This window comes from Neoarius graeffei, chromosome 4, assembly GCF_027579695.1.
Source record: "Neoarius graeffei isolate fNeoGra1 chromosome 4, fNeoGra1.pri, whole genome shotgun sequence".
Classification (NCBI taxonomy): domain Eukaryota; kingdom Metazoa; phylum Chordata; class Actinopteri; order Siluriformes; family Ariidae; genus Neoarius; species Neoarius graeffei.
In genome coordinates this window covers 1,498,065-1,525,856 of record NC_083572.1, presented here as the reverse complement: position 1 = coordinate 1,525,856, position 27,792 = coordinate 1,498,065, and the positions used below count along the sequence as shown (strand labels likewise).

The 27,792-nt window shown below is 41.1% G+C and overlaps 1 protein-coding gene across 3 annotated transcripts; it reads right to left on the bottom strand.

The window, feature by feature from the left end:
* On the bottom strand, nucleotides 1–26,694 carry zgc:174863 (uncharacterized protein LOC100136852 homolog). Of its 3 annotated transcripts, none has more exons than XM_060918569.1 (8): nucleotides 26,602–26,694; nucleotides 21,318–21,438; nucleotides 19,594–19,902; nucleotides 19,166–19,471; nucleotides 18,881–19,003; nucleotides 9,970–10,002; nucleotides 9,506–9,547; nucleotides 1–7,739 (listed from the first exon to the last, which is right to left on the bottom strand). In XM_060918569.1, the coding sequence occupies exons 2-8, from the start codon at nucleotides 21,418–21,420 to the stop codon at nucleotides 7,681–7,683; spliced, it is 975 nt and encodes a 324-aa protein (XP_060774552.1). In that variant the 5' UTR covers nucleotides 21,421–21,438; nucleotides 26,602–26,694; the 3' UTR covers nucleotides 1–7,680. The 3 variants fall into 3 exon arrangements, with proteins under 3 accessions (XP_060774552.1, XP_060774553.1, XP_060774554.1); XM_060918570.1 differs by having other exon boundaries at nucleotides 21,318–21,397; XM_060918571.1 differs by lacking the exon at nucleotides 9,970–10,002.
* Nucleotides 26,695–27,792: the final 1,098 nt, after the last annotated feature.

The following is a 27,792-nucleotide window of genomic DNA, read 5'->3' as shown; positions in this document are numbered from 1 at the left end:
TTCTCTTTCTCACATCTTTATTTATATATTTCGTTAACAATCAACGCACAACACAAAACCAACACTCACACAAACAGTCTGTAAAAAGAGTAAAACATCGAGCAGATGTTTAGTGGCGTTACTTTTTGCTACAGAACGAGCTCTAAATTTTATTAAAGTGCAATAAGATTTGAAAGTCACTCAGACAAGAGTATGCTGCGTATATTTTTTCAAACCAGTGTATTTATTTACAAAGAAGGTTTTTCAGCATTAAAATGGTCTCTGAGCCCATTTCTGGAGCGGTTTTAATGAAGGAATTGTATTTCTCTGATGTTTTTACTGCAGGAGTTAAGTTACTTTAATTAAGTGAGAAATAAGTTTATCTGGAATATTCCCAAAGGTTCCTGTTGAAACACAGATGTTTTCCCTCATGGTGATGTTTTAATATTTTGCACATGTAACAAAACACATTCAGTTCAAACCGAGTCTGAGGTCCATTTTGAAGTGATCATCCCTTAAAGTTACAGATTTTATCGTGTACGGCTCAAAACGCTCTTCATTCAGTGAAGGATTTTTGTCATTACTTCACTTTGGAAAAGTGATTAGCATGGTCGCCTCACAGCAAGAAGGTTCCAGGTTCAAACCCAGCAGCCGGCGAGGGCCTTTCTGGGTGGAGTTTGCATGTTCTCACTGTGTCTGCGTGGGTTTCCTCCGGCTGAAGTGTGCATGTGATGAATAAAGGTTTCTTCTTCTAGAAAAGCACCACATGTAGCTGCCAGAGGAAGTAGGAAGTGCCCTGTGGAGGCCTCATCACTGCAGAACGTTCCCTCAGCTCACTGTAATACCCTACATGTCCAGCAGGGGGCTCAGTCACTGGAGTTCGAGGTCAGGTAGCGGAACTACATGACTGACCTGCCTGAAGCACTTTATTAACGTTACAACTCTCATGAAAGTTGTCACGTTCTGATTCACTGTTCCTGTTGGTTCTGTATTTTCTCGATGTCTTTGTCTTTCACTGAGTTTTGGGTTTGGGATTAAACTTTGGCCTTCGGTTTATCTTAGCCCTAATCATACTCACTCACACACACACCAACTCACTATTCAGTCAGCCTTCATAACCATGAAATGCTCCACAAGTGAAGGCCAAAGTTTAATCCAAAACTCAATGAAAGATTAGATTAGATTAGATCAATAAAGTTCTATCTAATCTTTCACTGAGTTTTGGGTTTGGGATTAAACTTTGGCCTTCACTTGTGGAGCATTTTATGGTTATGAAGGCTGACTGAATACTGAGTTGGTGTGTGTGAGTGAGTGTGATTAGGGCTAAGATAAACCTTGACAGGCAAATATAAAAATAAATAAAGTATTGTGTCCCACTTCACTGATCCTGAGCCTGGGAGTCGGGGACAGACGATTTTAAAGAACACGGTGGAAAATAAATCTGTTCATCTAAATTAACCCTAAGACTTGTTGATTCTCTGATGATTTAGTTCTGCACAGCTAACAGCGGAGCTCCATACTTAAGAGAATATGGTAAAGCATCAACCTGATTTTTGATGGCTTTTGCAACCATACAAATGATGTCCATGTCCCACCACAGGGAACCCAACCCTAAGTGCAAGGCAACGTATCTCATAAACACTTAACCACAGGACAATGACGTGTATCTTTATTCACAAGGCACCGTGTCTTCACATTGTTTGATTTTTTTTACCTGAATGATTTCTGACTCTACACATTCATGTAAACATAATTATTGTCGAGTTCAACAGTGATTCTGATCATCTTTCCTTAGTTGTAGATATTCTAAACCTGCTGCAGATCGATATTGATATCAATTAGTTCTTATGTGCGATGATATTCCATCATAACGCTACTGTAGTGGTGTAAAGTGAAAGTGCTGGTTCACTGCAGTCCACCAGGCGCCCAGCAGAGTCACACCATAATAAATGTGGGGGTGTTGTTTCTGGCTCATGGCATGTAGCGTCAAAGAAAGGAATAAATATGTATAGCAACTGTGATGCATCTCTCATTATTGGTCTCACTGTCACAAGACAATGCATATATGTTATTTACCAGCTGGGAGGTCCGTATCGTGAAATACCGTGAATACCGTGACCGAGGTCTTGAAAGTACTGAGCGAGGCCCTCTGGGCCGAGGTCACGGTATTTCACCATACGGACCGACCTTAAGCTGGTAAATAATATATTTATTTTTTTCTTTACCAAATTCTAACAGAAAACGAGAGCGCCCAAAAGGGAAAACTGAGCCGAGCCGCCATTTTGAATCCTCATTCACAGCTGTAATGCAAATGGCTTCCTCCTCAGTATACAAGTGCACTTCCATGGCAGGAAAAAAAACTACATTTTGCCGCCTATGTCATCCCCTATTTATACAAAATTGAGTCATTCAGGATTCAGCCATGTTTTTGCTCGGCATTAGCAACAGTTAGAGGTTTTAGCTTTCTCCTGAAATGTTTTATTTTATTTCTTCTTCCTCAGGGGAGTAAAACTCGCTTTCGCTGTGAACACTGTCGTTATCGCTATCCATGCTGTAAAATTAATGCTATTCTCCAGAGAAATGCTGGCAAAAATTTACAAGATTTTTGATAATCTTATAAATAAATCTTATTTTAAAAAAAGATAAATGTTGACAAAAATTGCTACTATGTTTGTTGTTGTGAATGAGCGAGTCGCCAGAGGTCCGTATCTGGGGTCCGTAACTGGGGTCCGTATCGTAGGATACGGACCTGCTCGCCAGCCAATCAGAGCACAGGATTTGATGGAAACCGGACCGCGAAAAAATAAAATGATTTATTCGACACAATTTGATGGTTCATATACTATAATATTATTTTATTCAAGTTGATTTTGTGCCCTTGTAAATATTTTACTGATAAACTCATCAGGAGCTCCGCTTTTAGGCAGTGATTATATATGTATATATATATATATATATATATATATATATATATATATATATATATATATATATATATATATATATAGTAGCTAACAAGTAATGGAAGTCTGTCTCACCCTAAATCTTGTATAATGATTACACTGAGTAGAGAGAGTCTGCAAAACCATCATGTTTAAAGTGTTTTTCTAGTCTTTATCACAATGTAATTAATTAATTAAACAAACAAACAAACAAACATGCCGGGATGTGCCACTGCACAAAATACCCCAGAATCCACAGATGGTTTTGCTCGGATAATTCAAACTATGACCCAGACAGGACGAAATCCATGTTGGGTCTCTCTGATCTCGGCATTGTCAAAATAATCTCCAGATATGATCCAGATTATTGTTATAATTTAAAAAGATCTCTCTGGATTCTTGGGGTTTTGGCACAGTGAAAAGGAAAATAATCAAATGGTGGAGTATTTTATAATTATTTATTAAATAATTATATTTATGAACTAAATCATTAGCTCTCCTATGATGAATTAAATTTCGTTGTACATTTGTGCAGTGACAATAACGGCATTCTATTCAATCCTATTCTATTCTATTTTAAAGAATGATGTGTTGTACATTTTATCTGTTAATAGTTAAATTTAATGTTGTGAAGTTTGTCAGAACAAGTTAGTTCTTGTTATCACTCATATTGCAGCCGTGTGTCATGTTGCGACTGTATTTTTAAATTTATCTGTGAAGGTTCTTAGTCATCCAGGTTCTCGTGAACCGTAGGTGCTAAAGAAGACAACTGGACTTGCTTGAAATTCTTGAAGACGTTTCACTTCTCATCTGAAAGGTTTCTTAAAGGACCCATGGCATGGTGGTTTGTTGATGCTTTAAACGGGCTCGTGGAGGTTTCCGGATGTTATATCCGCAGCCTTTCTCGAAATGAACCCTCGGCACGTAGATATAGCCTCCTGGGAGAAAGCCCCATTTCAGCCCTTTTCCCAGTGCGTCGTTTTGCTAATGAGAAGCATGGAGGCGGGGAAGGGTAGAGGGTGGGGGCGGGCCATGGGGGGAGGGGGAGGGGCTTGACCAAGCTGCGGGCATGCTACCTGTGTGTGAACAGTAGCAATGGCAGGTCAAGCAACAGTCCAAGCTTTCACTTTTGACCTGGAGTCCGACTTCACAAGTCTAAATAAGGGAGTGGGAAAATGCGTGTACAACACTAGTAGTATAGTATAGTAGTATAGTGTTTGCGTGCACACACATACTCGCTGCTATCAGCGCCTGTAGCCACGCTGCTAAGACAAAACCCTGTTCTCCCTCGGACTCCTTTCGTAAACTCAACGTGACACAGAGAACAGAGAGTGAGAGTGTTCGGAGTGGTAGTTTATGAACGTATAATACCCTAGGCTTGAACACGCACTCCATAACCAAAGAGGATAGAAGCAGCAACTACAGCAACATATCGCTTATCCAACAGAAGACATGCATTGCGGAGCAATAGTCAAACATAAGCTCATAAGTTACAGTCAATTTCCAGACTAAACTCAGTTTAACAGAGCATGCTGCATGCTTTTTGGTTTTGTAGCGCAGAGTACCTGGCTAACTGCAGGAAGCGGTTAGCTGCACAGCCCATGTAGCCATTGCAAGGCTAACGCACCGATTTTAAAACATGGCAAAACGACTTAACAGTTCTACACTTACTTGTTCGGTGTTTGTGGCTGATGCGGCAGGGATGCTTGGTACGGACCCAGGCTTCAGTGACAGTTGATGTGCAAAACCTGCCCTGTACTGTCCCAAGTTGTGGAAACATTCCTCAGGAAAATGCTTCCAACAAACATACACCGTCTTAGGTAGACTCGACGGCGTATTATTGGAGTAAATAAAATTAAGCCACTGCGTCTTCAGGGGCTCTCCCGTCGGCAGTAAAAACAGACTCCTTTCTGTGTTGTCACATCCATGTACAGCGCAATTTCCATGTTTCGCTCGCTTAGGTGGTGCCATGTTGTTGTGTCCTCTATGGTCTCCTCACTACAAAATTGAAGTGACGTATCTATGGTGGCAACTTTTGAGCTGGGCGGGCAATCCATACAGTGGGTGGGAATCCAGAGGGGGGGCGTGGGGATCATCTCCCTTGCTGATGTAGTAAAGGGAAGAGCCTATCAACGCGCCATTTTGACGCGCCATTCTCAAATGTTGACAAAGGCTGGGCATAGTTTGGTTTACACATTATGACATTTCTAGCCACTGGGGTGACTTAAGAAGGTCAGAGGAACTCATTTTAACATTAAAAAACCTCAGAAAGTGAAAATTTCATGCCATGGGACCTTTAAGCTCTGTCTGACTAGTGGGGAGTTCCAGGTATTTTGGACTGCAGCGTGCACATCAAACAAGACAGAAACCTTAGCATCGAGGTCTACCGTCAACACAGGAGAGCCAGTTCCTCAGGCCAGGACTCTGCAGTCTGTCTTCATCTCAATAACAAAGGACACTCGTTTCAGGACTGCAATGTAGGCATTCTAGCCAGAGAAGACGAGTGGTTTGAAAGAGGAGTAAAAGAAGCCGTCTTCATCAACCTGGAATGACCATCACTGAACAGAGGAGGTGGTCTGAGACAAAACTTATCAGCCACCTACAATGCAGTCCTTGGCACACGTCCCAGAAAACTGAATACACATCCAGACCAAGACTCAGCTGACTTCAATGACTCGCATGATGGCAGAGAGAGAGACAACAACCCACGGATCACCCTAATGACCCTCTAGGCTGCTAACACCGTTCACACCCGGACCCCAGTGACCCCAACACCTACAGGGTGACTGAGGCCCTGTCCACACAGCAACGGATTCAGGTGAATCTGATAAAATTGTTTATCGTTTCGGCCTGGCGTCTGATAAAATTGTTTATTGTTTCGGCCTGGCGTCCACACGGCACCGGCGTTTTGGGTGCCCCAAAACGAAATCTTTTGAGAACGGGTTCCAGAGTGGAAAAATCTGGCAACGGCGCCATTGCGAAGTCGTCTGGATGAGTAGAACGGATTTGTTTACGATGACGTCACAACCACATGTGCTTCACGCCGGGTAGAAGTGTAACGAACTCGATGCGAGTTGTCAACAAATCCTATAACTTGGTTCATGAAACGCGCTTACAAAATATTTTCACTGTGAATATTTATTGTGTAATGGTGCAAAGTGAGAGAGAGAGAAAGAGAGAGAGAGAGAGAGAGAGAGAGAATAGCCCTTAGGGCAGAGTCAATCCCGCCAGCAAAAATAGGGAAAAAAAAAAGGAGCGATCTCACCTCTTCACAAAGTAATCCATCAACGTGTAGCATTCAATTTATTCCGGATCATTAAAGAATTCTGGAGGATATCAGAATGTTGGCGGCTTCCATCTACCCCCGTTCATCCCTCTTTCCGCGTCTCCATTCAAAAAACGAGCACGTGATTTAAAGGGACCATAGGATAGGGAGTGAGAGGTTGTTTTTTTTTTAAATTGAATCAAACACACATTATACAAAGGGTACAAGAAAATAAAACAGTATTGTTATAATTACGCCAGGGGATATATTAAAAAAAAGCCTATACAGATAAAAGAGTAATCATAAAAAGACATACAATACAAAAATAGTTTCCGTTCTAACAGCCTTTTCATTAGTGCTGGTAGAAATTGCAGATCTATAATGTTTCACATCTATACCAAATTCAATTAAGTTAGGTTTTTTGTTTTGAAATTTAAATTTATGAATGTAGTATTTGCATAAAAATAACAAAAGATTAATCAAATAATATTGAGAGCCCACATACTCCTTTTCATGAAAACCAAACAAGACATTTTCCCACTTTAATGCAAAGTCTGAATGAATGGAGTCTATGATGACACGAGCAAGCTTACTCCACAAAAGTTTTGAATAAGGGCAAAGCCAAAATAAATGAGTGATAGTTTCTCTTTCAGCCCCACAAAAAGAACAATTTATATTAATATCTTTTTTGAATTTCTGTAAATAAAAATTTGTTGGATAAAATCTATGTAGCAACTTAAAGGATATTATTTTCTTTAACTTTGTTGGTTATAGGGAGTGAGAAAGTGTGTGCGTGTGACAGTGACAGGGATAGTCACTGTGCGCATGCGCAGTTATGCGCATGCGTCTACTTCTATTGTTCTGGTGTCTCCGATGGGACCGTCTTACAGCGCACGTAGAGGTGTGGCATGTGTATTGCATCGTTTTCAGCAAGCGTTGCGTTGCCATATGTACCTGATATTTTACTGATCCGTTGCCCATGTGGACGCGATATTTAAAAAAAAAAATCTCGTTGCCGTTGTCGTGTGGACGTAGCCTGAGAGGGTCAACAACCCATGTGACCTCAACGACTCTCCTTAGGGTTGCTTTTGCTCCAGTAGAGGAAAAACATCTGGAACTCCACACTAGTCAGACAGAACTGAAGAAGCCTTTCGGATGAGAGGTGAAACGTCTTCAAGAATTTTTAAATTGTATTCACATTCGCAAACTCAGCAGAGAAGCGTAGTTCTCAGGTGTCTCCTGTTTCGACATGTTAGCTGAAGTGCATTTTAGACAGCACTCAATAAAAACAACAGTGAACACGTCGAGAAAAATAATAAAAAATCAACAGAAACACTTAGTGCTCAGGATCAGGATGGAACATTAGAGTTTGGAACTGTGACTAATAAACTACTTTTGTAGAAAGTGAAACTGTCGTGATGATTATGCTCTGCTTTCCTGAATTGGAAGTCACCATCATATGGTTAGATGTTTAGTGTGATTAAGAATCTGACATTACACTGTGATCATCTCTTCAGAATCGACTGGTTTCTTATAAACAGGTTCACTCAGGTCTGAAAAACAAATAACAAGAAGATAAAACTTTACAAAACCATTTTTATAGTGCAATAATATTCTACAGAATAATCATACAATAATACAACATACAGCAAATATAATATCATATATAATATAATTAACACAAAGTAATAAGAGTGCTTTAGAAATAATATTGTATAGGTGTTGTTAGTATTATTACACACATTATAAATGATTTATGTGTATAAATGTGTAATATTACTACAGTATAGTGTAAGTAGTTGCCATTTATTATTATTATTATTATTATTATTATTATTACTGTAGTGGATGATGAAATGATATATTTTCTAGTTAATATTTCATCTCCACCTCAATATCAACATTTAGTACAACGTTATTTAAAAAAAACACCATTATGTGACATTTACACTCGAATATTAATACATATAATACAGTACACTGTTTTATGTTAATTTTTTTTTTAGACTTCCTGCAAAACAGGACGCAGATGAGAGATGTTATCTGGATATAAAAATAACATAAAAACGCAGCCACAGGAGAATTATCAGATCAAATCCATGAAGCTGAACAGTCAACCTCAGGGGTCACGGGTCGCCACAGATATTTTAAACATCTATTCTTACTTGACATCAATTTATTTAAAATCAGCTTCCTTCTGATTATTAAGCACAGAGAGGACTCTCTCTTTCTTTAAATAAACCAGAGCAAAGCTCAGGAAATCCCGCTTCGTATCTAATCAGTCATTCCTGAGGCTAATATTACAGTAAACACACTAAACACTAGCTGGTATGATATTAAACAGGCCGACTGGTACACAGTATGACCGTAAACAGGCTAAAGCCTTATATAGCATTATACTAAACGCTAACTAGCATAATAGAACCCACACCAAATAAGTAATTAGCATTATATCAAAATACATTAAAATGCTAAGTAGCATTATATCACTAGACCAAAATACTATCTTTTTATTTAACTTGTTTGTTTGTTTTGGACACAGCAGCATCAGCTTTGCTAACATTTCAGATCTGAACACAGACTAGCAGAATAAGATAACACAAGCTCATGAGGTAAACCTGGAACAGTCCAGACTGAATTTTCTGGTCTGCTAGCTTGCTAGTTAGCATGCTAATCAGCTTGTATTAATATAAGTTAATAGCGTACATTATTATTACTACAAGTGTTTTTTTTTTTTTTTAAGTTAGCAGAAACTTAGTGACCAGATTTTAGCATGCCAGCGTGTAGCTATGTTGCTGTACACAGCTAATAACACAATTTGGCTATTTAGTGCTTTAAACATGCTAATTCATTGTCTGTTACAGCATTACTGCTCATATTTATATCCAGCTGTTATATATTTACTTCATTAGCATGGACTTGTGCTTGTTTTATTCGCACCAAATCCCTTTATAGTTTAATTCAAATTCTTTAATGCAAATTTTTAAAGAAAAAAGGAAGCTACAGATTATGTTCCGTACTGACGAGGTGACTGGTTTTGTGTCATGACAGATGAAATTATGTTGATGGGGCCCCACAGGGATTTAATAAAGATGTTAACACACAAACTGGCATTTTAGCAAACATGGCAACCCACAAGCTCCCATTACAGAACACGTGGCAGCCCGTGCGGGTCATGCTGTGTATTATTAACCCGTGATGAGGAAGCAATGTAATATGGTTAAACATGATCGCCTCCTAGTTTAAACTCTGTGTGTGTGTGTGTGTGTGTGTAATGTGCTTTCTAATATTATTCTAACATTAGGATCATGAACAATACCTTGTTCCTCTTCATCAAAAGCGGGTTGTGTGGGAATGGGGCCTGAAAAAAAGAAAGAAAAAAAGGATATGACACCATTCCTTTGTCAATGTGCAATCTGTAATAGGATGCCATAACGTCTGTTCGGGATTAGTCCATGACTGAAGAAAATTTCCCAATCTGATGAATAGAAAGTCCAGGATTGTAAAGCTTGAAAAAGAGAGAAAGTGAAAGAAAGAGAGAAAAAGGAAAGACATGGAGGGTTTTTTGTGTGTGAAATGTTGGTATTTTCTCATGAGCTATTTGCCAAACAGAGTACTGAGTTATTCAGGGCTAAGCAGCAGAAGAGAGAGGAAAGAAAAAGAGCAAAATTTTCCCACAGGAATATTAGTGTCCGTTCCCTGGGAACTGTAAAGTCACCGAATAAACCCAGCACCAGATCACATCTTCACCATAAACACACCAAATCTGATGAGTGAACGTACCCAGAATGGGGAAAGCCGATGGCCTTCTTATCTCTGAGAAAAAACACAATCATGTCGAATTATTAGACGTTTCTCATGGTGAACTTGAACAGATAATCGCACACTCAAGATCAAGTCTCGACTCGTTTAGTGTTTCCAGTGGAATGAATGTTATCATCAGCATGACAGTGATGTTTTCCAAACTGCAGATGGGATTCGTCACTGCTGTTGTATTTTTGTTCTAAAGCTCCCTTTGGTTCCATGAACATCAGTGAGGTGATTATGATCAACAGTTAATGAAGGACGAGGGGTGTTTCCTTAAATTAATCAACTTCAAATCAAATTTAAAAGGCAAAGATTAAAATGAATCAATATAACAATCATAAATTTATTTTAACTGATTATAAATTGATCGCTTTCCAAAAAAAAAGACAAAGAACTTATGTGCAAAAATAATTCACATTTTTCTCATCATCTGTAGCCGCTTTATCCTTCTACAGGGTCGCAGGCGAGCTGGATCCTATCCCAGCTGACTACGGGCGAAAGGCGGGGTACACCCTGGACAAGTTGCCAGGTCATCACAGGGCTGACACATAGACACAGACAACCATTCACACCTACGGTCAATTTAGAGTCACCAGTTAACCTAACCTGCATGTCTTTGGGGGAAACCGGAGCACACCCACACGGGGAGAACATGCAAACTCTGCACAGAAAGGCCCTCGCCGGCCCCGGGGCTCGAACCCAGGACCTTCTTGCTGTGAGGCGACAGCACTAACCACTACACCACCATGCCACCCTAATTCACATTTTTAAACTGTGTAAATATTTTAATAGGCAAGCAGGTCAGTCACAAGCATATCGAATGCAGGCAACGAAATCATGCCATAGTATCATATTGGATTATACCATATTGGGTGTTGTGGCTCAGGTGGATAAGGTGCCATGCCATAAATCCGGGGACCTGGGTTCAATTCTGACCTGAGGTCATTTCCTGATCCCTCCCTATCTCTACACTGTCCTATCCAATAAAGGCCCAAAAAGACATATATCACTGGTATTTTCCATCCGGGACATGGAGAACCAAAACCGGGACATAAATCTCTATCTGTCACTCGAGAGGAAATCGATGAATTGTTTTGAGAAATTTGGGGACTTTTTGTTTGTGAATGTGTCGATATAATAAAAAGAAAATCACACGTTGGATTGAAGATATGAAGTTTATCTTCTCGTATTGAAAAACTCACATTTTTCATACGAAATACATAGCGGATCTGAGTGACAGATTTAACAGTTATTCCATGAAATCGAGTCGTACATGAGCTGATAGTTGACGAGTCGCGTAGCACCGAGTTGTCTGTAATCCATGTACAACAAGATTGAGTGGAATAACTGTTTTATTCTGTCCACATTCACTGGATTTGGAAAAACAGAACATTTTTATTTTTATTTTTGGCAAATTTGAAAAATAAAAACTTTATCCAAAACATCCGACAAAATCATTTTCACTTAGAATGTAAACAAACCGGCGAAATGACAGGAGCAATTTGTGGAAAATGCGATAATAATAATTCATGAAATATAATAAAAGATATGTTCTTACCGTCAAATACTTTCATTCCATATTTTGTTGCTTTTTTTTTGTATTTTTTCGGGTTTTGTTTTCAAGTAGAGTTTTTATTTCGTCTTTGGTTGGTTCAGCAACATGCGCCGCCATTTTGTTTTTCTCTACTCACGGTATATGAGCTGATATCCTAGTAGTAGAGTAGCCAATCAGAGCGTGCGATTGCACATATCTAGTGAATGTGGAGAGAATAAAAGCCGATATTTCACTCCGATGACATTGAACTTTTCCCACTGACTAGGTTCAAAATTAAAATTCTTTTGATTAACTTGTATTTTTTTGTGGATGTGTCCATATAATATAAAGAACATTACACAGTGATGGATAGATATGAAGTTTATCTTCTCCTGTTGAAAAATATATCACTCATTCACTTCACTCACTTGTGCTATATGTTCACCACTCAAAGACAAATTTCATATCTTCACACCACCATGTAATATCTTCTATATAGCAGATATCAGTGGAGGAGGAAACTACGTTCATATCATGCAACGTTAATCACATTCTCCAGCAGCGCAAACTGACGTTAAATGGAGAGAGAGAGAGAGAGAGAGAGAGAGCATCAGTGGTATCATTAAATATCAGACTATTGCCTGATGAATTGTGAAAAATTGTACAAATGCTATGGCTAAACCGTAGCGATTGACTCCTCTGCTAGTGATATTATGATTATTATATATTTTTGAACTGTACACACTTATGTATGCTTGAATTCTTATATTTATTCTTTATTGTAAAATCCTTGATACACACACACACACACACACACACACACACACACACACACCAGTGAGCACATCTCAATAATGTATAAATGCACCATAAAAGTGTTTAACTGCAGCCATTGTTCTGTCCATCGATACTCTAAACCTCGTACGTTATGTCGCTTAGCAAACAGAGATCAGTGTTCACAGATGATTTTGTTCCATGGAGGAAGAAATGTGATCTTAAACGGTTAAAGGGGGATTTACACCACTTTACACTATACCTAAGAACAGCCTTATTGGTAATAAAATCACTTTAACACATGCCCTCTTGTGGTTTATCGTATTTTCTGTGTGGACAACAATTTGTTTTTCACCACTGTGGAACTCGACAAAGGAACCTCATAGGAACACGTGCAATCCCATTATTTAATGCCAGGCCACAACTTCACAAAAACAAATCCCAGCTTTCATTCTCGACCAAACAGCTGAGTATGTGATCCAGAGGGTTTTTTTTTTTTTAAGTGAGCATGTCTAAACCAGCCTGATCTCTGCCTGCCAGGGCTGTAGGGTTAGATTTCCTTTAGAGATTATAACCATGTTACGAATCCTTTGTTCTTTTTGGACGCCATTTCATGACTTTGTTCCTCTTGGATCGTATTTAGAGTTTCTGTTTGTTTGGATTGTAGATCTTTATTCATTCATTCACACTGTTCAAACATCTGCACATCTGCACATTATTCAGCCTTCATACGCTCCTGTGTTTACCTCTCTATTATGCTTTCTCTTTTTGTAACGCGGATTTCAGTGTTTATAAGGACACAGGCTCAAGAGACACTGGAATGTGGACAGTCTATCACACGTGGCTCATGCTGCAGGTTAATATCCAACAGAATTTTAGAGTAAAACCCTTAACAGTCATTTGGGAGTCGACACCATGCAGTTACCTAGTGTAGAGTCCAGCAGCTCCTGAACATTCCTGTGTTCAACCACGTTGCAGGTCATTACTCTGATCTGATCATTAATCCGGGTTGCCAGGTTTCAGGAAGATGTTTTTTTTTGCTTTATCTCAGCCTTTGCATTGTGAAATGAGGCCACTGTGGTGCACACGCATTTCTAACGTACAGACATTATCCACTCCATAGTCATTCTCAATCTCTACAATATATTTTACAATAGCGATGGTTCTGTATGTCATACACACACCTTTATGCCAAACCTGTCACTGACTCTCCTGCCCTCTGCTCCGCCCCCCAGCGGTGTGATTCCTGCCCCAATGGGCTTCTATTAGGACTTGTTGCAGTTGCCATGTTTGACCACTAGGTGCAATAATAATAATAATAATAATAATAATAACTGGAATAATAACTGGAAAGGGCCTGGACTAGATGGTGTACAGGGCTACTGGCTGAAGTATTTCACTACGCTTCACAGCTGCTTTGCGGTGCAACTGAATGAGATCTTAGAGTTGGGCCGGATTCCGCAGTGGATGAATAAAGGAAGAACAATACTATGCATGAAGGATCCCCTACTCGGTAACGCCGTCGAGAATTATCGACCAATAACGTGTCTCCCTCTCATGTGGAAGTTGCTAAGTGGTATGCTTTCTGAGAAAATCTATGACCATCTCGAGGCAGAAGATCTCCTCCCTGAAGAACAGAAGGGATGCCGTACACTGTAAATGCAAATATTCAAATTAATTAGAAATGATTAGTGAATCAAACTTAGAAATCATCAACCTGTTGTCAACACTAATATTAAATAAATAACTGCTAATTTCAAGTTGGAGAACACGCTTAACTTAGTGTACTCCACTTCAGTTAAATTAGAAAATATAATTTATTGTCCCAGAGTCCTTTGGGCGTTGTGTTTAGACATGTGCAGACCTGCCCCATCTACGCACGGTCTTTTCAGCACATGCACCAGGATTAACAAAAGTGGAACATGTTTCCAGAGCCTTAAATGATGCGTTGTTTAGCATTTAAAATAAATGTTAATTGCAAAGTAAATCCAATGTGTTCACCATTCATTTTGTTTGGGGGCTCATTACCTTGTATTGTGTGTTTGTTTGTTTTTTTTATTAAATTAGCATGTGTCCTATTGTCTTTCGCAAAACTCTTTGGTCAAGAAAATTACAGTTAAATTGGCCTCAATATGAAGGATGAGTAAAACTAGAGAATTAAGCTTTCACAATTCATGAATATTAAGTTAAATTTATGAAAAAAGATATCTGAAAGCCATTGATTTGAGTACTGTAAACTTAAAATAAATAAGTTAATGTAATCAAAATTATATAAGATGAGTACTGCAAACTCACAATAAATAAGTTAATGTAATCAAACTAATCTAAGTTAATTTGAGTACTGCAAACTCACAAAAAATAAGTTAACCCAATCTAATTTATCCAAATCAACATAAATGACTTTTTTTGAGGCAACGACTTTGCATATTTTTTTTAAGTAAAGTCAACTTATTATATTTTACAGTGTAAGGGCTCACGAGGTACAAAGGACCATCTTCTCAAAGACAAAATGATAATGCGGAACTGCAAGAGGAGAAAAATAAACCTAGCAATGGCATGGATAGATTATAAGAAAGCCTATGACTTGGTACCACATTCGTGGATTCGAGAAACGTTGCAAATGACAGGAGTAGCTCCTAACATTCAGCGACTAGTACATGCGAGCATGGCCAACTGGCAGACGACTCTAATGTCAAATGGGCAAAGGCTTGGAGATATTAACATCCAATGTGGTATCTTTCAGGGTGACAGTCTATCTCCCCTGCTGTTTGTCATATGCCTCATACCGCTATCGGTAATACTACGAGAAGCCAAAGGCAAATATCAAATCGGAAAGCAGAGAGAGACCATAAACCATCTCCTATACATGGACAACCTGAAATTGTATGGAAAGGACAAAAGTGAGATAGACTTCCTGATAAATACTGTACGAATTTTCAGCGATGACATTTGCAAGGAGTTTGGGTTGAAGAAGTGCGGCGTGATTGTCATGAAGAGAGGGAAAGTGGTGAAATATGAGGGAGTTGACTCACCGGATGGGCGTAGAATGAAGTCAGTCGAAGAAGATGGCTACAAGTACTTGGGAATTCTTGAGTACAGTGAGATATTCCATTCAGAAACGAAAGCCAGGCTGAAAAGTGAGTACGGACGCAGAGTAAAGAAAGTTCTCAAGTCCAAACTTAATGGGAAGAATGCGATCATGGCAATCAACACGTGGGCTGTGTTGGTTTTGCGATATGGAGCCGGTGTTATAAACTGGACGAAAGCAGAACTAGAAAGCATGGATAGGAAGACTCGAAAGCAGATGACAATGTATGGGATGGTGCATCCTCGTGCAGATGTGGATCGCTTGTACCTTCCTAGAGAGAAAGGGGGGCGTGGACTCAAAAGTGTTGAGGACTGTGTCCGGTTTGAAGAAACAGGTCTCGCAAACTATGTTCAATCCAGTACGCGTCCGCTGTTGGTTGCAGTTGTAAACAAAGGACGCCCCATCAAAGAGAAGGCTCAGACTCTGAAACAACTAAAAGAGAACAAAAGCTCAGAACGAATGAAAAGTTGGAAGAGCAAGCCCTTGCATGGGCAGTTTCTGCGCCAAACGGAGGAAATAATGGATGATGCCTCCTGGACCTGGCTTAGGAAAGGAGACCTCAAGAAGGAGACTGAGGGGATGATCACAGCTGCGCAAGATCAAGCATTAAGAACCAATGCGATAAAAGCAAAGATAGAAAAACAAAACCTGTCCCCACTCTGCAGAATGTGCGGGGAAAAAGATGAGACGATAGGGCATCTAATCAGCGAATGCAGCAAGCTGCCTCAGACCGAATACAAACATCGGCATAATAGCGTAGCCAGAATCATCCATTGGGATATCGCCCGGTCCCATGGCTTTGAGGTATCTGAGAAATGGTATGAGCACAAGCCTAGACAGGTAGAGGAGAACGATGAAGTAAAATTACTCTGGGACTGTAACATACAGACTTCTGTGCCTATCCAAGCTAGGAGACCCAATGTGGTGCTGGTTGACAAAAAGAATAAAGACTGTAAGATAATCGATATTGCCGTCCCAGTAGACGCAGGCATCGCCGAGAAAGAGAAAGTCGAGAAATCAAATCAAATCAAGTTTATTTGTATCGCGCTTTTAACAATAAACATTGTCGCAAAGCGGCTTTACAGAATTTGAACGACTTAAAACATGAGCTAATTTTATCCCTAATCTATCCCCAATGATGAAGCCTGTGGCGACGGTGGCAAGGAAAAACTCCCTCAGACGACATGAGGAAGAAACCTCGAGAGGAGAATTACCAGGACTTGCGGAGAGAAGTAACACGACTCTGGAATATCAAAGCAAAAGTGATTCCTGTGGTGATTGGTGCGCTTGGCACAGTCACATCCAACCTTGCTGTCCACCTCAAGTCAATAAACGTTACAACAAGAATCAAGCTCCTACAGAAGGCAGCTCTGTTAGGAACTGCACGCCTTCTCAGGAAAGTGCTCGAGGCCTAAGGATACGAGACGTAACCTGCCCTCAGCGCTAAAACTTTTTAAGACCCCCAGCTAGAAATAGCTGTGTGATGAAAACATAATAATAATAATAATAATAATAAACGGGGCATGACAGTAAATCAGCAGAATGTATATCGGTTTTTATTCTATCCACACTCACTGAATATGAGCAATTGCGTGCTCTGATTGGCTACTCTACTACTAGGCTATCAGCTCATATACTGTGAGTAGAGAAAAACAAAATGGCAGAGCGTGTTGCTGAACCAACCGAGGATGAAATAAACTCGACTCAAAAAAAACCCCAAAAAGAAACAAAATATGGAATAAAAGTATTTGATGATAAGAACATATCTTTTTTCCCCCCATTTTTCAAGAATTATTGCATTTCACAAATCGCTCCTGTCATTTCACCGGTCTGTTTGCATTCTAAGTGGAAATGATTTTGTTGGACGTTTTGTATAAAGTTTTTATTTATCAAATTTGCAAAAAATAAAAATGCTCTGTTTCTCAAAATCCAGTGAATGTGGATAGAATAAAACAGTTATTCCACTCAATCTCGTCGTTCATGGCTTATAGACGACTTATAGACGCGCCTCGTCGGCTATCGGCTCATGTACAACTCGATTTTGTGGAATAACTGTGAATTATCTGTGAGACAGCGATCACTGGTCACTCAGAAGAGGAGGTGACTGGTATTTGAACAGAGTTGAACGTGTATGGAGCTGTGAATGATGCCATTATGAAGATTAATGTTGGTTGAAGCACTGATGGGACTGACAAGTCACTGTTCCGGTTACCTGAGCAGCGATTCTCCTCATGTTTGAGTGGATCTAAATGAATCAAAATAAGATCGTCAGGGCTGTAAAGAGTGTGACTCCAAATGTTAGGGGTGTTAGTGCTTGTTTTATTTTTGAAAAAGTTTTAGCTTTACTCTGGATGACGTGGCTCTGACAGGTATTCACACAAGTTCAACTTTAACACAAATAAAATGCAGAACTTTCTGCTCTGGCATTTTCACATTTCCTTTTTTTCAGTTACTAGTTCCCTAATTCATCGACTTATGATCTAAACGGACCGAAGACGATGATGAAAAAGAAGCAGAAGCGTTCCCTAATTACACACCATGAAAGCTTATTAACTGTTTACTTGCACACTACTGACAACATACCGTCGCTGTCAGGTCAAAACCTGCTATGTGACATTTTTCCTTTTTTACAGGAGACGTAAAAAACTGAATAAAACTCTGAAATAACAAGCTGAGAAGCCAGTAAAAGTTTACTTGTTCTATTATTAGCTTGGTCAGTTAAATATCCATCAAAATAGCTAATTGCAGCATTATATTAGCGTAAATTGCAAAAGAGAACCCAATTTGACCTAAATTGTCACATAGCAGGTTTTGAACTGACAGCGACGTTAGTGTTATCTCATCTCATCTCATTATCTCTAGCCGCTTTATCCTGTTCTACAGGGTCGCAGGCGAGCTGGAGCCTATCCCAGCTGACTACGGGCGAAAGGCGGGGTTCACCCTGGACAAGTCGCCAGGTCATCACAGGGCTGACACATAGACACAGACAACCATTCACACTCACATTCACACCTACGCTCAATTTAGAGTCACCAGTTAACCTAACCTGCATGTCTTTGGACTGTGGGGGAAACCGGAGCACCCGGAGGAAACCCACGCGGACACGGGGAGAACATGCAAACTCCACACAGAAAGGCCCTCGCCGGCCACGGGGCTCGAACCCGGACCTTCTTGCTGTGAGGCGACAGCGCTAACCACTACACCACCGTGCCGCCCCACGTTAGTGTTATATGCCACATTATATAATTAATCATATATTCTATACATTATAACAGATTATATATGAATATTTTATTTATTATATGTTTAATCAGTAAACTAGGCTATCGTTAGACTTCAATTTTTTTGTTTAATTACCAGTATATATATAATATATTTATCATTCATGGCCATTTAATAATTTTGCTCTATTGTTATTTGTATGTAAATATTATGTTGTTTGTATTTCTTTGTATTTTATGACACTTGTTTGTGTAAACTTTATTACTCACGCCGACTGCGTCTTCGCTTGAACAAGAGAGCAATCAGGAGTCCGACAATGAGAGACCCGATAACTATCACACCAGCAATGCTGTTCTTCACTGTGCCGCTGACGGCTGAGGGAGACTCCGGGTCTGAGAGAGAGAGAGAGAGAGAGAGAGAGATTTGCTGTTGTTACATTTCTCTTCACTGATAAACAAAAATCACAGTATGAAACAAATTCAGACTTTTTTTAATTTTGCTGATGAGCTGTGAGCGTAAATAGTATTGTTTCTGACATACGAGACGATACTTACCCTTTATCTGTCCAGTTGACATGCTCCCTCCTTCTTCTTTATATTTGCTGTTGAGGACGACGCACCTGAAAGGCGCCCAGATTGCATCGAACCTCTTAAAGCTCAATTTGCTGGACAGAGTGAAGAGACCGTTGCTTCCTTGCATGCTTTGCAGTGTGGCGCTTTTTGTCCAGTTTGTGTTGCTTTGATCAAACCAGTGGATGGTTCCTGCTGGATATCCACCGGTAGCGTTACAGGACAGCTCAGTAGGTCCATCGTTCACTATCTCTTTCGGCATGGAGGTTATGACCGGGTCGCTGTATTTGGCTTTAAAAAAAAGAAAAAAAAAGAAAGTTCTCATTAAAAGATCTCAGGGTCACAGAAATAATGGTGCAGTTTTGACTCTGTAGTAGTGAAACAATGTGAACAAGAGGACATTTTTCTCTTACCTGTGACATTAATTGTGAAGATTACTTTATTGCTGTGCAGGTTGGTCCTGATGTAATACTGATATTCACCTTCATCTGAGATGCTGGTGTTATGAAGCAGTAACGATGGCTCATTTTCAACTTTAAATCGAGAGTCTCCTGTCACTCTGTTTTTAAATGGTTCAAACGTGAAACAGCTATTTTTCTCTCCAATCCTGGTTAAAACCACTGTGTTAGTGACAACCTCAGTTTTGGACTCGAAACTGCAGGGGATGCGAGTGGTCTCACCGATGACTCCAACTGCAGACTGGCATTTCAGATTAAACAGACCTGTTGGAAAAAAGAAAGAACAAATATGATTAAAAATAAAACAACAATAAATATACCAGAAATGTACCATCAAATAATGCAAAAGGAGGGCATTCGATAGATAGAGCATTCGATAGATAGATAGATAGATAGATAGATAGATAGATAGATAGATAGATAGATAGATAGATAGATAGATAGATAGATCAGTTTATTCAAACCTCTTGCAGCTAAATACTGAATTACAGATTGATGCTCAATATACAATAACAATTACAAAAAAGCACAAATATTCCGAATACTTAACTGACACAAAATCAGAACTAGAGACCTGTGCAGGTCTGAGCTCAGTCTTTCTCTGATTGGGAGATAGAAGCTACGGTACAGCTCATCTCATTATCTGTAGCCGCTTTATCCTGTTCTACAGGGTCGCAGGCGAGCTGGATCCTATCCCAGCTGACTACGGGTGAAAGGCGGGGTTCACCCTGGACAAGTCGCCAGGTCATCACAGGGCTGACACATAGACACAGACAACCATTCACATTCACATTCACACCTACGCTCAATTTAGAGTCACCAGTTAACCTAACCTGCATGTCTTTGGACTGTGGGGGAAACCGGAGCACCCAGAGGAAACCCACGCGGACACGGGGAGAACATGCAAACTCCGCACAGAAAGGCCCTCGCCGGCCACGGGGCTCGAACCCGGACCTTCTTGCTGTGAGGCAACAGCGCTAACCACTACACCACCGTGCCGCCCATATATATATATATATATATATAAAACTTTCAACATGATGCTACCACCACCATGCTTCACAGCGAGGATGGTATTTAATGAGCAGCATCTGGCAAAAATGCTGCATTTTCATCTCATCTGATCACAAAACTAATTTTCACATGTTTTCTGAGTCTCCAACATGGGATTTTAAATTAGTAATTTCTTCTTGCTACACTGCTTTAAAGCCCAGGCTGTGAACACCTTCTCACACCTGAGCTATGGAGCTCCTGCAGACTAATCACTCGCAGTCTGAACAGAGCTAAAGTGTGTAGCATTATTAACATTAACAGCATTTAGCAGACACTCTAATCCAGAGAAACAGACAACCCAGAGCAGCTGGGGGTTAGAGTAAGTGCCTTTCTCAAGGGTACTTCAGCCATCCCTGCTCATTCAGGGAATTGAACTGGCAACCTTTTAGTCCCAAAGCTGCTTCTCTAACCACTAGGCAATGACTTTCCATAAACTTCCAGATTTAGCTGTTATTTTCTCTGTGTTTTGTTTCCTGTTAAACATTGAAGGAAGGACACTAATCCCTAATGCCTAACCCCTTACTCAGGGCCACTTGTATTAATTTTCATTATCGTGAATTAAATTGCTCAGCACTTTCGTGAAGATTTCCTGGTTGCACAACAAATCAGAATAAAATTCAACTTACTTTCTTCTGACTTTCCAACATGTACAAACGACAAGATCAGTGCAAAGACCTGCAGCGTCGCTGAAGCCATGCCTCTGTTCCTGCACGAAAGAGGAGTCAACATCACACTGTTAGCATCAGACTGAAAAGGAAGAAAAAGAGGAAGGAGAACATTTTATTTCCATGATCTCAGAAACAGAGAAGGAAGATCATCTGGTTGTGACACACGTGTGCTGGGTTTGACCCCGTCTGTCCTATAGATTTTGCAATACTTATTTATTTATTTATTATTTATTTGTATTTGATTTGAGTCTCTCAATTCTTCTCTCTTTTAATCCTTGAGCGTGAGGAAGGTCAGCGTTTGTCTTTCTGGTTCTTTCTTCGGTTCTGGACGCTGATAAAGGACACACTGTGTCCACAACTGCAAATAAGCCTGAGATAAAGAGTCACCGTTCTGTTATTGTATCTCAGTAAATTTCACAATGACTCCAGTATCTCATCTGTCTCACAGCCTGATGATGGACAGACAGACAGATAGACACATCCACTAAGAAAAGGTTCCAGCGATGTTTAATCCAAGAGATTTTTTTACACACACACACACACACACACACACACACACACACACACACACAGAAGATAAAGGAGGAAGTCTGAAACTTCCCGTTTATCTGGAAACTTTAAACACACACCATTTTTACTGTGTATTAAATTACAGTGAAGTTCATGGAGGGAGGAAATGCACTTCTTTTTTCTCTTTCTTTCTTTTTCTCCACAGCTTTTCCTGTAATTTATCACTCAGTTATCTTTGAGAGCAGTTTTGTCATCAATTACACACTGATTGACTGCTGGAGAATTTAAATTCAAACTGCCCGCCAGTGATGATGTCAGAAGGGGCGTTACAGCAGCCGACCAATCAGCAGCTTTGCAGTTTCTTCCTTCCTGTTTCTCTCTCACTTCTCTTTATTTTTTTAATCCGAAGCATTTCCTTTTCTTTATACATAAATTTATTTCTTTTTTCTTCCTATCTTTTTTCATGCCGTATTGTCTATTTTACCTTCTTATTTTTATTCTTTCTTTCTTTCTTTCTTTCTTTCTTTCTTTCTTTCTTTCTTTCTCTCAGTCTTTCAAGTTTCAAAGTTCAACGTTTCAAAGTGTCTATTGTCATGTGCACAGTAAGGGACATGTCCTCTTGCACAATGAAATTCTCAGTCTTTCACTCTCATGATGTTTTGTTTCCTCCTTGTTTGTCTTTTATCGGACCTCGACATGACCACAGGACGGCAGGTGACGCAGTGAGGTAGATTAACAGATTAACAGATGAAAAGACTTGAATCAGACAGGAATGTGTGAGACAGGAAGCGTTTATAAGCATAAGGGTTTGAAATGGAATCATCCTGTGCAATACTGGTGTCCTGGCTGTGGGATCTGATCCATATTATTCCGGACACATGAGGATGAGCACGTGAATAAACGGATTGTGATTTGTTTGTGCATGTAAAATAAACATCTCTGCTTCATTCCTCTTTCAGCGATTATGTCCTCGATGTATGACATCACTCAGCACATCATTAACCTCCAAATGAGTCCAGAGTAATTAATCTGATTTGTTTGTTCATCATTTTGCAGGTAAAATAAAAATTTGTGCTCAAAACATTTTGGAGAAATGAAACATTAAGTTTAGGGTTAAATATGTGTTTATTTTGTGAGCACAAATGATGGACAAACCAATCAGACGTGTTTGGAGTCATGTGGGCGTTAATGTGGTGCAGAGTGACGTCACATCGTGAAAATATTAACAGGTAATTTCTTTAAAACACAAAGTCTGAGCACAATTTTTTATTTTGCATATACAAACACTGCACAAACAAATCAAAATACTTTTATTGACATTGGCACCATATGGGCGGCACAGTGGTGTAGTGGTTAGTGCTGTCGCCTCACAGCAAGAAGGTCCGGGTTTGAGCCCCGTGGCCGGCGAGGGCCTTTCTGTGCGGAGTTTGCATGTTCTGTCCGTGTGGGTTTCCTCTGGGTGCTCCGGTTTCCCCCACAGTCCAAAGACATGCAGGTTAGGTTAACTGGTGACTCTAAGGGCCTCTGCATGCTCTTGCGACAAAGCTTTCGCAGATAGCTTTTTGCAGACAGTTGTAATTTATCGTTAAGCGGGGAGTAATAGGCGTGCACAATGTTATTCACCGCCACAACGCAAGGGGGCGCAAAGTCGCGAAATCGCTAGGAGTAGTTGGTGGGTGTGGTTAGTGGAGTGTTTATCCTCCGGTTACTTATAATGACTAGAACTGGAGTCGTATAGATGTACGTACTTCCTCACTTCCTCGATCAACCGCTCTTCGTGCTGCTCCATCTTCGCTCGTGTTTTTAAAAATGGCGGTCATGAAAACAAAACAAACCGGGAAAGTAGGGAAGCGGAAGTGCGTGTACAGCGGATGTGGAGTGGACCAATCAGAGCACTCTTGTCTGCGAAGCTGTCTGCGAAGCTGTCTGCGGTGGTCACAATTTTAGGGAGGTGTGCGCAGAGCGTCTGCGAAGGGGGAGGGGGCTTCGCAAATTGAGCGTAGGTGTGAATGTGAGTGTGAATGGTTGTCTGTGTCTATGTGTCAGCCCTGTGATGACCTGGCGACTTGTCCAGGGTGAACCCCGCCTTTCACCCGTAGTCAGCTGGGATAGGATCCAGCTCGCCTGCGACCCTGTAGAACAGGATAAGCGGCTACAGATAATGGATGGATGTCATCATACAGGGTGCCAACTTCACTGAGCTACTCTAACTGGAATGAAAACAGTCTCAGTCCCGGAAAAACCTGAGACATTTTTAACCCACAGTGAGCACTCTGCCCTTCTCTCTCTCTCTCTCTCTCTCTCTCTCTCGACACTGCCTTAAACAAATACGGTAGCACACGTTTCCTGGAGTCAAACACGTATTTGAATGTGTTTCTTTGTGGAGTGACTATCACTCCTGATCGTTATCCATGTTCTCCAGCTCACAGCTCAGAGGAGGAATAATGGGTTAATTGTGAACATTTGTTGGTTTCTGGATTGGCTCGTTTCCTCCATCACCCTGATGGATAAACACTTTACAGACTAAACAGATGGATGGAATTATGGGTTAAGGGCCTTGCTCAAGAGCCAAACAGTACACACACATACACAGTGATCTAAAGACTCTGAGCTGCACTAAGCACTAACCTATTATTTCCATTTTTTTCTTCCTCACTCCATCTATGAGAAACTCAGCATGGGGTGAAGCTCCCAGTTAGAGGAATTTGTTATAAAATAGATGATTAATGTTGGTGTTTGGACTCAGCTACAAGGTTTGATACTTGAGATAGCACTGATCAGATACCAGGATCAGGGTTCGCTCTGATCCAAACAAAACAAGGAGGATCTGATTTCAGAGAAAACATCAGATATTGAATCCTGTAACAAATAACAGACTGGAATTGTGAAGAAATTGATTTTCTTTGGAATGTTTACATATAAACAGACTTGTTTTTTCTTCTTCTTTTGATAGGATTCATTAATCATTATCTGTAGCCTCTTTATCCTGTTCTACAGGGTCACGGGTGAGCTGGATCCTATCCCAGCTGACTACGGGCGAAAGGCGGGGTTCACCCTGGACAAGTTGCCAGGTCATCACAGGGCTGACACATAGGCCAAGTTTACATTAGACTGTATCTGTCTCGTTTTCTTCGCGGATGCACTGTCCGTTTACATTAAACCGCTTGGAAACGCTGGGAAACGGGAATCCGCCAGCGTCCACGTATTCAATCCAGATCGTGTCTGGTCCGGTGCTGTGTAAACATTGAGAATACGCAGATACGCTGTGCTGAGCTCTAGCTGGCGTCTCATTGGACAACGTCACTGTGACATCCACCTTCCTGATTCGCTGGCGTTGGTCATGTGACGCGACTGCTGAAAAACGGCGTGGACTTCCGCCTTGTATCACCTTTCATTAAAGAGTATAAAAGTATGAAAATACTGCAAATGCTGATGCAAATACTGCCCATTGTGTAGTTATGATTGTCTTTAGGCTTGCCATCCTTCCACTTGCGAGTGGTAAGTGATCTGCGCTGGGATCACACACACAGCGGCTCAGTCCCGAATCACAGCTTGTTCACTTCACTCGCGCGCTCTGTGAGCTGCGCAGGGCCGGAGTGCGCACCCTCCAGAGGGCACTCGCTGTTCAGGGCGGAGTGATTTGGAGCGCAGGATGCCTGCGGAGCCGAGCGTATCCGTGTATTGGTGTTGCTGTGTGCACACTAATCATTTTAAAAACGTTAATCTGATGATCCGCTCTAATGTAAACCCCACCATAGACACAGACAACCATTCACACTCACTTTAGAGTCACCAGTCAACCTAACCTGCATGTCTTTGGACTGTGGGGGAAACCGGAGCACCCGGAGGAAACCCACGCGGACATGGGGAGAACATGCAAACTCCACACAGAAAGGCCCTCGCCGGCCACGGGGCTCGAACCCAGGACCTTCTTGCTGTGAGGCGACAGCGCTAACCACTACACCACCGTGCCGCCCTTTGTTAGGATTGATTTTATTATATTTATACTTTATATTATTTACAGTGTAAGTGATGAAGAACAACATCAGCTGACACTCAAGGCTTAATTCTGTGCAATGGAAATATGGAATAGTGTTGTTTCATCTTGAGATCTGACTTTCCTTCTTGCGCCTGATCTTTCCTCAGGTCATTTCTTATCTTAATTATTTTAGTGCTTTCACTGCCTGCTGTGAATTTACTGACTTGCTGAGTTTTACAATTTATGCTAATTAAAAAAAATAAATCCAAAACTAAACCAAGAGACAAATAATGTCACAACCCTGAGCTTTTATTTCCCTTCAGATTATAATCACAGGGGGAACAAAGATCCAGTTTTTCCAGCTCCACCCATACACACACACACACAAACACACGTACAAACACACACATACAAACACGTACAAACACACACACACACACAGTCAGTTTGTGAAGAGAAGGCTGTAACGCAGTATTTGTCCTGAAGTGTGAACAGCCCCACTGCTCGGGTTCGATTCCATTCCAGCTGTTTGTTTGTAAAGACAGCAGCAGAGCGCGCGCACTTCCTGCACAGCGACATCAAATCCTTCACTTACAGCTTAATGAAGCACACATGGGGTGACGTCACCGATTAGGGTAACTGAAGAGCAGTGAGTCGCATTATGGTGAGACTGAACCCACAACAGGAACTCAGCCGAGTCAAATAAGTGTGTGTGTGTGTGTGTGTGAGAGAGAGAAAGAAAGAAAGACTTACTGATTAAATGCAGAGAGCTCCAGTCTCTCTCCCGTCTCTGTCGGGGTGTGAGAGTGAGTGAGAGAGGGTGAGTCTGTGTGAGACTAAACTGAACTTTCGGTTTCAGTATGATGTTTTATAAATAGGCGGTTGCCAGATTGGTAGAAACCAACTTTCTCTCTTTCCCCTCCACACACACAGTCTGATCACTCTCATTTATCTCATCTCATCTCATCTCATCTCATCTCATTATCTGTAGCCGCTTTATCCTTCTACAGGGTCGCAGGCGAGCTGGATCCTATCCCAGCTGACTACGGGCGAAAGGCGGGGTACACCCTGGACAAGTCGCCAGGTCATCACAGGGCTGACACATAGACACAGACAACCATTCACACTCACATTCACACCTACGCTCAATTTAGAGTCACCAGTTAACCTAACCTGCATGTCTTTGGACTGTGGGGGAAACCGGAGCACCCGGAGGAAACCCACGCGGACACGGGGAGAACATGCAAACTCCACACAGAAAGGCCCTCGCCGGCCATGGGGCTCGAACCCGGACCTTCCTGCTGTGAGGCGACAGCGCTAACCACTACACCACCGTGCCACCCTCTCATTTATTATTATTATTATTATTATTATGAAGTGTGGGCAGCACAGTGGTGTAGTGGTTAGCGCTGTCGCCTCACAGCAAGAAGGTTCTGGGTTCGAGCCCCAGGGCCGGCGAGGGCCTTTCTGTGTGGAGTTTGCATGTTCTCCCCGTGTCCACGTGGGTTTCCTCCGGGTGCTCCGGTTTCCCCCACAGTCCAAAGACATGCAGGTTAGGTTAACTGGTGACTCTAAATTGAGCGTAGGTGTGAATGTGAGTGTGAATGGTTGTCTGTGTCTATGTGTCAGCCCTGTGATGACCTGGCGACTTGTCCAGGGTGAACCCCGCCTTTCGCCCGTAGTCAGCTGGGATAGGCTCCAGCTTGCCTGCGACCCTGTAGAACAGGATAAAGCGGCTACAGATAATGAGATGAGATGAAGTGTAGATGGATGACAGAGATTTCACTGAAACAATCTGAATAATGAACATTAATCTTATATACAGTAGAGAGAGAGAGAGAGAGAGAAACCTTGCGCCATGCGGAGAAAAACAAAAAAGAATGCAGGTAAACCATCCTGGTGGAACACACAAAAGATCACTGAGATGGATTCCAAGTGTATTGT